This window comes from Phasianus colchicus, chromosome 12, assembly GCF_987193195.1.
Source record: "Phasianus colchicus chromosome 12, bPhaCol1.hap1.1, whole genome shotgun sequence".
Taxonomy (NCBI): Eukaryota; Metazoa; Chordata; class Aves; order Galliformes; family Phasianidae; genus Phasianus; species Phasianus colchicus.
The window spans coordinates 14,597,670-14,614,051 of NC_143447.1; the positions used below are offsets into that span (position 1 = coordinate 14,597,670).

At 41.8% G+C, this 16,382-nt stretch overlaps 1 protein-coding gene across 4 annotated transcripts in view; it reads left to right on the forward strand.

The window, feature by feature from the left end:
- The window catches only part of SV2B (synaptic vesicle glycoprotein 2B), a 44,881-nt gene that overhangs the window by 11,836 nt on the left and 16,663 nt on the right, over window positions 1–16,382 (forward strand). For 3 of the 4 annotated variants that reach the window (XM_090149030.1, XM_090149032.1, XM_031588024.2), the window contains exon 2: window positions 10,097–10,980. In XM_090149030.1, the coding sequence (XP_090005156.1) occupies window positions 10,464–10,980 (517 nt within the window). In that variant the 5' untranslated portion in view covers window positions 10,097–10,463. Of the gene's footprint in view, window positions 1–4,164; window positions 4,283–10,096; window positions 10,981–16,382 lie in introns of all 4 variants that reach the window. The other variant, XM_090149031.1, reaches the window with a different exon arrangement.

Sequence of the window (16,382 nt, forward strand, 5' to 3'; positions counted from 1 at the left end):
TGAAGGGCTCCTGCACTGCAAAAGCAACAGTGACTCAAGCAAAACGCACAAACAGATGAAACTCTCTGTGTTTACCTCCCCTGGCGGCCTGGCCTTATCCCTTTTAATGCTGGGTGGCATTTGGATGCTCTTTCAGAGCCTGCCAGACCGACCTGCCATTGGACTGATGAAGAAAGCAAGCTGTTCCTCACACCCTGTGCATCCTGCCCTTCAGCCCTACAAATAATGCAGTCAGGAAGCTTTGTCTGACCTCCAGCCTCAGGTTGAATTTCAGGCTTTCACATCTGCTATAAATGTCCCAAAACATGGCCAAGTTGATTTCTTATTTGGTGCAACTGGGGACAGATCAGCAGGAACTCAGCACTCCAGCTTCATCCCCTGGTTTGCTGTGCTTGAGAAGTTGACGTGGGATTTTTTGACTCACTGATTTCTTTGAAGTTTTCTTCTTATTCCCAGTTCCTTATTTCCTGACCAGTTCACACTCTCCTTGTTCTTGAGCTCACATTGGACGAAGTAGCATTTTTTTTGTTCTTTTTCTCTCCCCCTGCTCACTGTGCAGCTGGGTCCAGCTGGGTAGGGAAGACAGATCATTTGTATCATCCAGTATTGCCAAATTCATTCATGTGAAAGAGAAGCTCCCCATCCTTGGAGAGCATGTTCCCTCTCTCCGCTCAAACAATTTTCATCCAAACATTTTATTCACAAAGGGGGAAAAAAGATCAATTCTGGACAAATTGGAATTGTTTGAGAAGCAACTGTTCCCTTCTGTCTATTTTCCATTGAAAAAGACTGAACCAACTGCAATATTCTGGAACTCTGGGGAGAATCTGATAGATTTTGAAGAAAATATTGATTGATATGAAGAAAAAGGGTTTTTTTTTCCTTTTTTTCCCCATAGAAAACTGGACAATCTTCTAGCCCTTTCTCCCAGATTTATCTGTCTGAATAAAAGAAGCAGACAAGCAAGGTGGACAAAATAGTTTAGACTCATTTTGTAATGGCCAAGCTTATTCCACTGGTTTCCAGCAGACTCCTTGTTTGCTGGGCATCCTTAGAATCATGTGAAAGAAAGAAGTGTCTGCAGAGCTGTATTCTTAGAAAGGATGCAGCAAATAAAGATAAGGCTGTATTTCTTTCAGTGTGGGCTTTCCTATGGTGCTCCCCTTTTTTTCTCATATTGAATTTACTTTAGGATTGAAATATCCTGAACCCAATTGTGCCTATGTGATTTCTTTCTCTTGCCTTTATTGTAGAAAGAACAAATTACTCATCAGAGGTACATCTTCAGTCAGTGATAATGCAGTGTGCTATTCTTCCAGTTGAGATCAAGCCAAAGCAATAATCACATTTATCTATGTGATGTGTATCTCTGAGATCTGCCATTCCCATTGCTATGCGATCCAAACCCTGGTGATTTTATGACTGCTAATAAGCTCCATAATTAGGAATCTAATTAAATATTCTCTAATCTTCCCCTTCTCTGTGTTGATCAGCTCAGGGGCTGCTTTGGATTCTCCATCCCCCACTTCATGCAGCCTTGTGCTGGAAGTAAAGCATAGATGCTTTTCTCATCCTTTGAAGTCTATCAGATAGTGCTCATCAGCATCTCAGAGCTGAGGGACAAATAGACTGACAGCATGAGCCAATGGGGCTGGAAAGTTCCTGCAAATGATAGCAAGTGTATTAAGAAAAAATCAGACAGAATGTCTGAGTGAGAAAGGAGCCAAGAAGGGCAGAAAAGCCTTGGCACCTCCCAGCAGAGAGAGTCAGCAGCACCCCAACCATCTGTATCAGAGCAGCTGGCGATTTGTCAGGTTGGTGTCAAAACTGCCTGAGAAGGGTCTGATCTGTGGGTGCTGTGCAGAAGGATCAGCAGTTTTGCCTTCAGTTGGCAGCCAGGATTACTCTACCAGAAGAAATCAACTCTGTCCATGAGCCAAGGGAGCTCTCTGCATGATGCCAGGCTGCAGGAAAACCCCTTACTGCAGCAACCTGCAGGTAATGCTTCCCTCCTGCCATGCAGCTCTGAATGCTGCTCCAAGACCTGGAGCCATCTTGCCTCTAACCGAGCCTGAGCTCCAACAAATGGCTGCCCAGGCATGCATTTTTCAAACTGTTTTCGTACCCTTTCCATATTTTACAGAAGAATCATACGTAATACAGGAGCAGAAGTAGCCTGAATTCAACTCTCCTGGCATAAATTGCACTGACGGCAGTTTGACTTTAACTCCCATCTGCACTGTCGCGTCCCTACCCACAAGCATGAGTCACACTGAGCAATAAATAATAGCTAAATCCTTCCCCTGCCTCAACAGGTGGTTGTGAGGATTTTCTCTCTTGTGTACAGATGAGCTATGTTACGATCTATTCTGATGTTATATTGAACCTATTAATTTTTGGAGATGAAGATTTTTCATCGTTAATGTCCATCCTGAACATGGGAATTTATTAGGTTATTTGGGAGGCAAACATAAAGCCTTCTTACTACTATAAAGTGCTATGCCTAACTGCATATATTCTGCCCTTTTACTGCCTCAAGGTAACATCAGTTTCCAAGGCTGGCTATTCCAGATAGCAGTACATTTCCTCTCCCTTTCTTTCTGTCCTTCACCCTGCCTTGTCCTACCTTCTTGCTGTATCTCATACTCCTCAGCAGCTGCTGAAGACTCTTTTGAGTTGAAAGCCTCCACGTGGGTATAAAACACAAGTATAAATGCAGTGTTGCTATATATGAGGTCTTGTATTGCTGTTAAATCAGTGCCAATATATTCCAGACCCTATGTGCAACTTGAGTTTGCACAGCTAGTGAGTGAAAATAAGATCTATCTATTTTTGTGATTTGCTGTGAGATGCCTGTTTCAAAACCATGTTCTTCAAAGATCTGGGCATCTGAGGACTCAACATGCAGTTTGCAGCCAAGACAAGCTTTGCAACTTGCTTTCTTAAAGAAGAAAACATCATTCATAGTGTGCATATAGCAAATACAGTAACCACATCGTGCTATCTGTTGGATGATCCTGGATGCTTCAAGTTTCAGGTCTCCTTAGTAGTATTTCATAGCCAAAAATGGTCAAAGCAATCTAAATGCTATGAAAATAGATGGAGGAAAGCCAATTACTCCCTTACTTTCTCTGCTAAATAACCTTGAAAAGAGTCTCAGAGTGAACATCTCTTTAAATCTGCTGCTTCTTGTGCTTCAATTTCTCCACAGGTAAGGTTCATCATGAGCAGCGCATCTGCAATTTTAAAAGCTCTTGTAGCCCCTGTACAATTGCATTGGAGGATCATGCAAAAAGGGAGAAAGATGCTGGATTTAGTTTGAGAATCACCCTTCTTATTTGATCTAGCTCTTAGCTTTGTAATAACTACATTTCCTGAGAATATTTTTCTTGTAGCCCCAGAAGGATGGACAAGTAACAACCCTATTAAGGAACACAGTGGAAGCATAAGTTTGGCTGTGACAGGCTGCAGCACGGGGGATTTCTTGGAATGAGCCTGTGTACTGGCATGGGCAGTGACTTGGTACACTTCACTGGAGCTGGCAAGCAACTGTCTCCTGAGACTGATGCCTGAGCACCCTGGGCTGGAGAAGAGCAGTTCCAAATAAAAGGAACAGTTCCCTGCAGGGAAAGCTCTCAGCTGGTGAAATTCTCTGCTAAAGCCCTTCCGTAACACACCCTTAGAAAACAAGAGAGGAAAACCTTGCAAGTGTTTTTGTTTGAGATACATTCAACAATTTGTCCTTCTGTCTCTGGTTTGTGGAGTGGTTTGCCAGTCCCACACCAATGGGAAGGTGAACCTAGGAAATAGAACAATACAATCATTTCCTTTGTGAGATAGGAAATGATCATAGAATGGTTTGGGCTGAAAGAGACCTTAAAGATTAATGCCAATCTATGCCAATCCTGTACCATGGGCAGGGACACCTCCCACTAGCTCAGGATACACAGGGCCCCATTCAGCCTGGCTTTGAGCACCTCCAGGGATGTGTGGCACCCACAACCTCTCTGGGCAGCTGTGCCAGTGCCTCACCACCCTCTGAGTAAAGAATTTCTTCCGAATGCCTAATCTAAATCTACTCTTAGTTAAAAGCTGTTACCTCTTGTCCAATCACTACTCTCCCTAATGAAGAGTCTCTCCTCATCCTCCTCATCTTTTTCATAGGTCCACTTTACTGAAAGGATCTGGACAAAGAATGATTCTGTGGCACAACTGCCCTGAAGACTATCAAGAGAGTAGAGCCAAAGTGAGGGGGATCTTCAGGTTTTGGCAAGGCAGAAAGGTGAGAAGGACAAGAGCAGGGAGTGCTGGAGGGGCACAGACACAGCAGACCTTTGACACCACTGCGTTAGCTGGAAGCAGTAGAATGAATGAGATATTTAACAAAGATACTTTCTCAAATCGAATTTCTTCTGAAAGAAAGCAGCATTTGGAATTCACTCAGGGTTGCAACTGCTTTCACAACTCTGCCTCTGGAGCAAATCTATTCATCACAGCCCTGTATTAATGAATGAGTTAATTAAGTGGCTCATTATTTAATAACACAGATTGCAAGTGTGATGAAATAGAAATCCCCTTTGTAGCTAGAGTCACATCATTGCCAATGAGCTAAGCAGTTCATAGTTAATCAGGCGTGCTTGCTGTCTGACACAGGGAGAATTTGCTGAATCGTGGGCAGTTTATAATCAAGGTTACTTCTTACAGTCATCTCTGGGACCTTGTCAGGAACTCCAGGCCCAGGAAGGTTAGACACTGTAAGCTGTTCAAGGGCAAGTACACATGGAAGTGTCAAACTCATTAGAGGGCACCAGGATACTGTTATTTCTGAATCAGCACTAAATTACCTGCAGTTTTATGCTGTCAGGTGCATTGCTGGTGAAGAGATTGGTTTATTAATAAGCAATAAAATTTAAGAGACTCTAGCTCTCTAAGATATTGGGAAAGACAACGACATAACAGAAACTTGGATTCAATGTTGGACACTGATGTGGCTTCCCTATGTGACCTTGGGTTAGCTTCTTGGTTTACATCTATAATGGTATATCTGGAAGCATTGCTTGATACTCCAGTCAGGTCTTGTGCCTCAGCTCCACATTAGGAAGAGAGTTACGTGGGCATCAGTGCCCACCTTCATCTTGCTCGTGGTGTCAAAGATGGATGCAGAAGTTAGAAGGAGATCTCAGCTTGGCTGATCTGTTGGGGGCCTGTGGCTATGGGACATTTCAATACCCCTGTGAAGCTTAGGTATCTTTGCTTTGATTATGATGTAAAAAACAAACCTAAGTACTTTTCCCTCATTTATGTGGAAGTACAAGCACTATAAGCTGCTTAGGCACTGCGATAATGGCAGAGAAGGGGGAATAGATAGCTAGGAGAGGCTTAGAGGCCATGAATATTTCCTCTGCAAAAAGATGTTAATGTCAACAAGATGGCTGAATTCCAGTTCAGGCATATGCATTGCTAAGTTTTCTTTGTGTAAATTACCATCTCCACAAAATTCTGGTGCTTGAGACCATACCCTCCTCCCACCAGTCCTCCTGCTGTGATTCTCTCCCATCATCCCTGGGTTTGTCCTTTTCCCCTTCACCTCCTCCTTCTGACTAAGACTTCAGCTGTGATTTCTCCCTCCTTTTGCTCCTTGAAGCAAGTCTGTTCATTATTTATTAGCTGCCGTACTCTTACACCATCTGTCTCAACTCATTATCCATATTCAGCTTGTCAAAATGACCTTTTATGGCCTTTCTCTGGCACCCTAATGTGTAGTCTGGCCCTCCTTATATAGCTTTGTGCTGCTACACCATTACTTTCCAACTCCTACTGTTAGTGTTCCTCTGTCTCACGAACACCCAATTTACTATTCTATGTCCTTAAATTCAGAAAAGCTGTTTATTCTGCTTGACTGATGCTTGTTCCTTGTTTCATCTGCTCCATATTCACTGTGCCAGCTTGCTGCAGCACATACTGTCTTAGATGTGACCTTTAAAGCATCTGCACAAAAATATAAAATATTATAAAATATAATCTCCCCTCCACAATCTGGGGGACTTTCTGTCCCTCCATCCATGATGTAACATGGTGGATTACAAGCTCAGCCCTCAGTCACTCTGTTGTGAAAATCACCACCACATAAGGTGATGGATTTCAGTGCCTGATGCACACTCTGGATGGGTCAGTGGGAAAAAGTATAATGGCAGAACTCTTACCCCATGTATCCTATCTGTGCTACAGGGAAACAATCAGCAGGTGCCACCTGCACTGCTGAAAGCCAGCTCTGTGAACTGGGTGATTTCAAGTCAATGACTCAAATATCTTGCTTTTCTTTAACTCACAGCTACTCATACAAAACTTGTTACAGATATCTTGCTTAATAAGCTCCACAGAGAAGATTTGAAGCTGTGCTACAGACCTATCAAACAAATTCTCAATAAAGATGTCTTAGGAGAAAATGCTTTTTATTCTTAGTTTTCACTTAGTGCAGTGTTCTCCTGGGAGGCCCCAGCAAAAGACAGCTCTTTATCCAGAGCTCAAAGCAAGCTCTGCTGAAGGCACCTGTTACAGACAAATGGGGAAGCTTTGCATTCACATCTCTGGGGTTGTCCAGCCCTCGATAGCCTCCTGTATGTATTCGCAGGTACAGCTGATTGTTGTAGCAATAAACACAACTTTACACCTGAAAACCCTATATAGCCCTATATTGGCATGCTCACATGCATAAACACTGTGTAGTTCATGGCAAAGTAGCTCAGTTCTGCTCTCAACTATAATGTCACTCATTAGAAAACTCATATGCCTTGATTTCTTGAGATGAAGCAGAAAACAACTACAGATCAAAGGGGTTTCTGACCCTCAGCTGTGCTCTGGTCCTTTTGAGAATACTTAATGACCACAGTTTCGTTTGGGCATAAATTTTGAGGACAAACATTACTTCTTTTTTTGTGGGATGGGAGGACTAAGAGGCAATTTTCTTTCCTACAGGTGTATACAGCCCTCATTCATTCATCTGCAATTGTATATAAACTTATATTCCAAAGGCTGATCTATATTTCTGAAGAGATCAGATCTTCAGTGAATCAAATCATCCTGAATTTCTGACTAGCGTTCAGTAACCAGGGGTCAGATCCTCAAATGTCCCACTGGGAGCTCCTCAGTGACTCTTTTCTCATCAGCACTTTGGGATTAGGATATTCGATGGAAAGAGAAGTGGCTGCTGGAAACCTGCAAGTCATGCCAGTTTTGATACAGTCACCTCTGTTAGAGGTCAATGAATGTTTTTTCTGATTGATGTTCCCCATAACATCTGCATCCAAAAGAGTCACAATCATATCCTCCAAAACTTTTCTCCCTGTCTGATTATTATTTTGGCAGCAAAATACTGTTACAAAAAGTCAAGCAAGAATTAGTAAGGATTATGGCTGAGCTCTAACAGAGATGGGTTTATAATCCTTCGGTATGAAGGGAGAGCTGCTGTGATTACTGAACAAAAGGTGCTATTTCTTCCACCACTGGAGCATCAATAACACAATAAAGTGCCAGGGCTTCCATCCTCCCCTGGCCATCTCCCACCTACTCTGTGCATAGTTTGGATCATTAAGCCATATACTCAATCCCTGACTTTCAATTTCACTTGCTTTCTATCTCTCTGTAACCAAGTCCCCTCATTCCTTTTTTCTAACAGCACTCACATATGTATCTCTCCGTTTCTTGCCACTTTTCCTTCTGCAGGATCCTTGCCAAGAACTCAGCCTTGCCATCTGTCCAGGAAAATGATGATACTGCTAAGCTCTGTTCTGGATGTTGAATCATATAGCCGGAGCAGCAGTGTTAAGGTTAGCCAAAAAATAAAAAATCCCAAACAGAATAACAACAAAACAAACAAACAAATCCCCAAACTGAATAATCAGTGGAAAAAAGTCTTTTTCTGCCTCACACCAGAGATCAGATATTTTTAGTCATATGCTTATTTTTCCTATATTGTGTTTCTCTACTTTCTCTTCTTAACGATACTCCTTAGGGAACGCTATATCCATAAGAATACCTTAGGGAAAAATATATCCATAAAAATAAACTGAAGAGTTTCTGATGCCATTCTTGTTGACAAGGCAGTGATGGAACTTTGGGTTTTTGTGTCCAACACTGAGGTTAGTGAGGACATGTGCTGTGTGCCATCCTGTCTCGGATCAGTAGCTGTCAATATAAAAGGGCCCAGGTTGTAATAGGCTCGTTGTGATGTGTACATTTGTCTCAAACTCTCATGCATCAATGTGAAGTGTAATTAAAGTAATCCAAGCCTGCAATCTTTATGAGAAGTCATGATTTCTCATCTAAATGCTAAATGGGGCTGCTAATATGAGTGAGTGCAGCTCAGCTTGAGTGAAAGGATATTAAAGAATTGGGTCTAAATCTGCCTGTGCAAATGGCAATGAAAGGAAGAAAGCAGTGTGGAGTATCCAAGTGAAGTATTGAAGAGCACTAAGTTACAGATTGCCTCTGGGTGCTGCTCCTTTTTCCGGGCAAGATATCTATCCTACAGACCAAAGAGGAACCCATCACTAACATTATCACTTTATGATAAGCCCAGTTTACACTTCTGTAGCAACCAGAAGACGAGTAATGAGGTCACTGAACTTCCTGCTCTGAGGGCACTTGGAAGCATAGCTTGCCAATAAATTATGCTTAAATACTTCCAAAGCAAGGACTAATGATCCCTAGCACATATTGTTCTTTCTTTCTTCCTTTTTCTTTTTCTTTCTTTAGTTTTCTCTTTCAAACACCCTTTCCCCTACTTTTCAAAAAAAAAGAAGTCTCCACGGAGCTACATTTTTACTATCATGGAGAGCATGCTGTTAGGTCGTAACACAAATCTGTGTAATTGGGAAAGCTACTTCAATTCTGGGAGGTTCTGAGTCTCAGAAGTGCTCTTGGATTTTTTTAACTAGTGGTGGTGACACTCCAGCATTGAAACAAGAGCTCTCAACCCCACCCAGGTATTTCTGATGGTTGTCAACTCTATCCTGATATAGGATAGCTTTTTAGGTAACAACACCTACACACGTGGCACTAAGGAACATGGTATAGTGATGACACTCAGTAGGTCAGGTTCATGGCCGGACTTGATTTCCATCATAAACGATTCTGTAATTCTTTGATATGTGCAGACAAGTATATATAGCCATGTCATTTATTAGCAGATTTGCTCTTTAAGCTCAAAGTTTAAAGTCCGCATTTTGTGCTGGCTCCTCTGGCATGACTATGCTGTGATTCTCACATGCATCTCTGTCCAAACCTCCTTTCTACAGCTGTGTGCAGCAACAAATGCAGGAGAACACTGGGGAGCCAGCTGGCTCAAAACTGCTTGAAGAATAATGGAAATCAGGTGTCTAAAATGAGAATGTGTTTAGATGTGACTTGGCTTCCCTTGGTTTTCCCTGCAGAGAGCAGTGATTCCATATTAGCTTTATCTTTTGCTCTCTATGAAAATTGTTCTCCGTTGATAGTTTGATATGAAAGAACAGAGCTCGGTATGACTTTAGGTGACTTTATTTTGGCAGACACAGCCCATTAGTTGTACATCTGCCACACAGATGGAGAGACACCAGAGAAAAAACAGAGAAGACATCAAATAAAATTAATTTTGGGATCTGGATGAAAGAGAAAAGCAAGGTCATACTTTGTGGCATTAAGATATTAGCCATCATAGGTACTCAGGATGAGCTTGCTCTGGGTAGAAACACATGTAGAAACAGAGATCTCTGTTTAAGCAAGAAAGCTTGGTACCCTTCTGTTCTCTTCAGAAACCAGCACAGTATGTGTGGGAAGCAGAACTTCTGGGAATGGCAGAATTTTGGACATTGCAATCTACTTTAGGTTTCTTTATATTCTACACTAGGTTTCTAATTAGTTTGGCAACTCTTAATGCATTTTTTTTCTTTCCTTCTTTTCTGAAGCTTTGGATTTTGCAGATGCAAAAGCATTCCCCAAACATTCTGTTGCCATTTTTCACAATGGAAAATGTGCACTCAAAATGTTGGCTGTTAAATTCAATGCATGTGTTCTTGTAAGCTTATCTTTCTCTCATTGCTATTGTTTCCTTTTTCAGGACATGACCTTCACCTCCATGATGAATCAGGAAAAACCTGTCAAGTCCTCCTAGCTCCCTGGCTGTGCCATTTGCTTGTTCCCTTGCTGTTCACCAGACAGCAGCCCCAGCTCTTCCTACCCAACGCAAGGAAGAAGCCAGCAAACCACACATGACAGCTGAAAAGTGAAGCATTATCAAAAGCTGTGTGAGACTGTCAGGGAGAAACTTTATATAGTAATTCTCCTTCTGAGCCTGGGAAGCCGTGCATCACATTAGTTACAAGGGAAAGAGAGAAGAAATGCTCAAGTAACTGAGACCTGAAATTGCACAAATCAGTACATATATTTGAATAACTACATACAGTGTTTAGAAATCTGCATTCACAATGGATGATGGATACAGAAACACAAACCTCTATCAAGGGGGCAGGGAGACAAACCAAGTGTCAGATGATTACAGGTACCAGGATGGTAACTACGAGGGGTACGCACCCAATGATGGCTACTACCGTGGTGGGGATGAGCCCACTCATGAAGAAGATGCCCAGAGTGATGTTACAGAAGGCCATGATGAAGATGATGAGGTCTATGAGGGGGAGTACCAAGGAATCCCACACCCAGATGACATTAAGGCCAAGCAGAAGAAGCGAGCTCCTGCCATGGATGATGAGTACAGAGACCATGCTGACCTTATGGCAGAGAGGATGGAGGATGAAGAGCAGCTTGCCCACCAGTATGAAAACATCATTGAGGAGTGTGGCCACGGACGCTTCCAGTGGACCCTCTTCTTTGTTTTAGGGTTGGCACTGATGGCAGATGGGGTGGAGCTGTTTGTGGTTGGATTTGTTCTGCCCAGTGCTGAGAAGGACATGTGCTTATCCAGTTCAAACAAAGGCATGCTAGGTAAGTGCCACTTGGGCAGCTCTTCTAATCTAACTGACAGTACCTAGAATATATTTTTCTCACAACTTTCTGGGGGCCCATTTTATAATGTTTTATTTCATGCATAATCATGGCTGGATGGGTCTGATTCAAAAGGAGATTGCTTACTGCTGTGAAGGCAGCTGCTGTAAAGCAGTAGCAGAACCATGCTACGTGTCAGCCCACCTTAAGGATGGGCTATAGCTCCAGGACTGGCTGCCACAAGCTGGATTTGGGCCAGGCAGCTCACAGCAAGTGGGACCACAAGGCAAAACTCCTAGGAACATTCAGGGTCAAATACACAAAAATTTATGTGTGATGGTTCCTGCTTAAGCATATAATGATGCAATTTTCAGTGCTTTTAGAAATTAAATGGTAATCAGAAGTCTGCAAGGCAGTACTTTCTGAGTGTGATGGATGTAACAGACAGGGATGCACTTGGTCTGGATCAATTTGCTGTTACACTGTGTCTCCCAGTGCTTCCTTGCTTTCTGGTTTTTCACTGCATCCAGGTTCACCTTTCCTTTAGCCAAAAGTCCCAGCTGGCAGATCAGAGCAGCTGCTCCTGCATGCTGACTTCTTGGCCAGAGCACACTGCTAATATGTACTGGGTCAGAAGTAGCCTGTGAAGATTTCTTCTAAGGTCTGTGGAATGAGATTAATGTGCTGAATGGAGATTAAAGGGTCAGACTACTGGCAACATCACTATTGACACCTTCCTGCGGTTAAAATTCAAAGGCATAGTTATTGTGAGTATGGGTGGAAAAGATTGGATGAGCATTTTAGCATTTTTTTCCCCTTGCACATAATAAGCCATAGGAGGAATGGAATAGAATAGAATAGAATAGAATAGAAGTCTCCCAGAGTCTCTAAGAACCAGGAAAGTGTCCAGCATGACCTGCAGTGAGAGCCAGCTGTGCATTAGCACAGCACATCTGGAAGGAAAATAACGTAGCTTTTGAAAGAACTTCTCTAGGAGGGGATGGTGTGTCTGGATGAATGTGCACCAAGGTCGCAGGGAAAACATTGGGCCTGCTAAGCATACATTTGGCCCAGAAGCTCTGCCCAATATAAGGGAAATGTGGATTTTGGATTAGACCTTGACTCCATTCTATTTGCATTATTTTCATGTAACAAAGGCAATAGACAATTAGCCTTACATAGACTTCTCAGCTTGGTGTACCAAGGTCCTAGAGACTTTTTTCTTCATTTGTTTGTTTTTTTTTTCCTGTATCTTCTTTTTTCTTCTCTGAACTCGAGGATCAGGATGCTTCTTTTCATAGTGAGCCAGCTTTGTACCTGGTTTTGTGCCTGCAAGGGTTTGGCAACATTTTTTTGTTTCACAAACCACACTTCTAGCTCAAAATAGCTCAGGTCAGATACATAAAAGTGAATTGCTTACAATTGAATCCAGGGACTTCTGAATTCACCAGCTCCCTATGGAACACCAGGATCCCTATGGGTGCCTTTTTTGACACGACCTTTTTTGAAAAGCAGGTCATTTATTCTGGTGACTATATGAAAGCTGAGATCTTTTGAAACTCCAACCCCATAAATATCCATCTCTGTAGTTGATATCAGAAACAGAAAACTTCAAATGTCACAAGAAAAATCTATCTTTGAAGTATTTCTGGCCCAATCACAGTTAAGAAAGAACAAGAGATCTCCCAAGAGAACTCTTTTTTTGCGTGCTTTTTCTAGCTCTGCATTTGCACAGCTGAAAGTTCAGGGTGTTCTGATGAGCTCTGGATAAGCAAGGAGGTATCTAGGTCCATATCCAGCTTGAGCTCCAGCTCACTGCACACTGACTCAGCTGGCCTGGAATTCCTAATGATGGAACAACACTCTTCTTGTGCTTTTTTGTGCTTTTGAGAACCTGGTTTTGCAGAACTATTTCTTTTGTTCTTATCGTGTTTATTCTGAAGGTTCTACCATCAAAGCCTGTATGAACACTGTATTTTTTACTTAGATATGAACAAAAGGAAAGAATTTGCCTAAGAACAAAATCAACTGATTCATCTTGGTTTGAGAAAGATTAAAAAGACCAGAAAGCAGATATTTACGATAACACTTGCTTGTTACTGATTGGTGTTGCACAGAAGGCAAGTCTCTGATTCAGTGGTTTTGGTTAAACACGTTGCTTCTACCACTGGGATCTCCCTCTGCTGCAGGTTTTCTCTTAGATCTGAGGTTTACCAAATGATCCCTTGTTAAAGGGATTAAATGGAGCTTAGAAAGCAATAGACTGCAGAGTGATTCTCTGACACGAGTAATGAATACTCAAGGGCAGGGAGAAGTGAGGATGTAAGGAGAGCAGAGTGGGTACACGGCTGCAGGTGGGCAGGATGGGAAGTGCTATTGATGGAAATGAGAACAATCCTCCTCAAAGCCTTTCCTGGATTAGCTTCAGCACCCATCCACCACTGACAAGAAAAAGATATCTGCCCACAAAGCTCAGAGCCTCCAACATATGCTCATTTCCCTCGTGGTTTCTATTCCCATGTCTGTCTATGTGTCGTGCTATCACAAATCAATCTTGCTAATGCCCAAGCTTCAATGATCCTTATAGGCTGACTTGTCACAGTAATGGTGGCCATCAAAGAACTCTTGTCCTCAATTTCTCCCTAATGTATACTGATGATCTTGCAAGAGTGCACCTGCACAGAATGGAGAGAGGATTGACTGGAGAGGGTGCGAGTCTTCCTTTCATTGCCATTGGGTTTTAGGGACATAGTGGCATTATCCACAGAGATGCTACCGCCCCTTACTTTATCACCATCAGCCATAGATGTCTACAGTGATCTTCTGATTACTCCCAGGTGACTGCTCATCTCAACACATTTTTGCTAAGGAAAAGTAATCAGACTATCCCAGGTAGACTGAGGATTGCTTCCAGGCAGCTGTGCACAGATATACACCCACAAGGCCTTAACTGAGGCCAGGAAGAAAAATATGGGAAATTAATCAAGTAGCTAATTGAACTTACAGAAATAGGAGGGAACAAACGAGAGCTGGAGTAGCTACCCCCTGAAGACTAATTGAGCAAAGGTCAGCTCTTGCTGAAAGGACATTTTGTGTTAAATACTCTGTGTATTGTATATTTTTCCTCCCTCAGAAAGCAAGAGTGGAAAAATATCCAGCAAATTATGGCCAAATTATGCAAAAATTACAAATAAACAGATGCCCACAGTGTTTCATGGAAAGTGTGAAACAAATATGACACATCTTAGAAAACGTTTACATTTTGTTCTGAAAATAAACATATCTACATCATATGCAAATTAACAGCTATTTTAGCCCTAACTATCCCTCGTGGGACAAAACGTATTTTAAGTTTTTCTGTGATGTGAATTGTTATTTTGAAGATTATAGGAGTATTTAAAAAAAGAAAAAAGGAAAAAATAAGAAGAAAAACATCAACAGCTCTGTATGCTTTAGATGTTTGATTTTTATCATTTTTAAAACTAGCCATTGAGTATAAGCTTGCTAACCTTTCACAACATTATTTTCATATATTCCTCTTGCAGATTTACTTTTGCTGAGCTTTCTCCAGAAACAGTCATAATAACAATGCATTTATGAAATTTATTACAACAAAGTATTCCTTTTCAGTATAATATATCCTGTTGGAAACAGAGTGTTCTTGTATTTTCTACGGACAACCATACAAAGAGTTATACATTTCTATTTGCTGATGTACCAAAGGACACATAACATCATTCTTTGGAGAAATATCACATAAATATACAACTTCAAGTGTATTGAAGGGGTGTTAATCACCCCTTAGAGGACAGAATCTTGTATTTGCAAGCACAGAGCAGTAAGTACACAGCCAGTAGAAAAGATGGTGTCATAGTAACGTTTTCAACTTTTTCACATCCTGCATATGAAAAACTGAAGGCACAGTTGTATCATCAGATTTCCCAGGCTCTGGAGCTGCAGTTATCATTTCACAGTTCAGTAAACTGAGACAAGAAAAATGTGAGCTCTTTGCCCATGACTGCAAAACATCCACGTAAATGCTGAGAGTAAAGTCTATCTTTCAGGCTCACATTTCCTCTTTCTTATGATGGTATTATAATAATAATATTTTAAGGAGACCATCATCATCCAGACTCTTAGCCTTGCAGAGTTAGATTGAAAAACAGAAAAAGTGATCCTGTTTGTAATCATGCAGTTATGTAGATATTAAAGCTTGTCTGTGTGAGTCACGTTAAACCAAATGTGTAACACTTTCTCTCCTTTTAGTTGTCCAAAGAGGATGCTTTATTATCAGTGCAGATAAAACTGGCCTCATCTTCTTGTTGACCTGAATTCACCTGATATGACATTAAATCCATTTGGCAGAGATCAGTGGTTTTTCTTTTTCTGGATAAATACAGACTAGGAGCCCAGCCATGGCTCCTGTGCTGTTTCCCACCTTGTTTTGCTGGGTGGGGGGACCAGATGGCCCTATGAATATCAGTGTGATGGACAATCCCAATGGAGGGGCTGAGTTGCTTGGCATGCATTGCCTTTCCAGTTCCATGACAAACGTATTCACACATACAACTTTGGCTTGCCAAATCCCCCCAGTGCCTGCAGCCAGATCTATTCTGTATCTACCCCCACAGCTCAACAAATGGAAAGCCTTTAACATGCATGATCCAGTTCTCAGAGGTAGAAGAGCCATTAGTGCGGATAGAATCTCTCTGTTGGTGTTGAATCAACAAAACAAGTGCAATGGGACTACACTTTCATGTGATTCCCATTTAGGAGATCAGTGAGATTCAAGGGTAAAGCAGTAATAATCTTACAAGGAAGAGCAGACAAGAAATTTCAGAAGAAGGGGAAAAAAGTCATACATCCCAGAGCCAGTCCTTTGGGAAATGTTGGCTGTTGCTGGAGCATAAGCTAAGCAGGATTTCTTCTTCAAATCACTCAAGCACTATTGAGTCCTGTGCCTTGCCTCATCCATCTTCTAAATAGCTCAAAACTGAATCACAAAATTTCTGTGTCCATAAAGTACATCCTTGTATAACAGATGCTCTGCTGTTAAGTGTTTGGGTTTTGTTTTTATCACAGTTTGAATTGCAAGATGTAGAAGATCCTAATCCTTTAGGGTTGTCAAAATGCTTTCAAAAACCTTCTTGTTACTGTACTGGTAATGGCCTCTGCTTGGAAAGTGGGTAGGAACTCCCATGTTCATATGGCCAGTGGCTCTGTGCAGAGCTGTGAGAAGACGTGAGATGCTGCTCTGCTGCACTGGGATCCATCAGCTTCCTCACTTCCATGGCAGCCTGAAGAGATTCAGGACTAACTCATCATGTTTTCTGCTTGAATTTTCCATTCATCCCTTGAGCCCTTGTCATATCTTGATAGTGATACTTTTCAGATGTGACTTA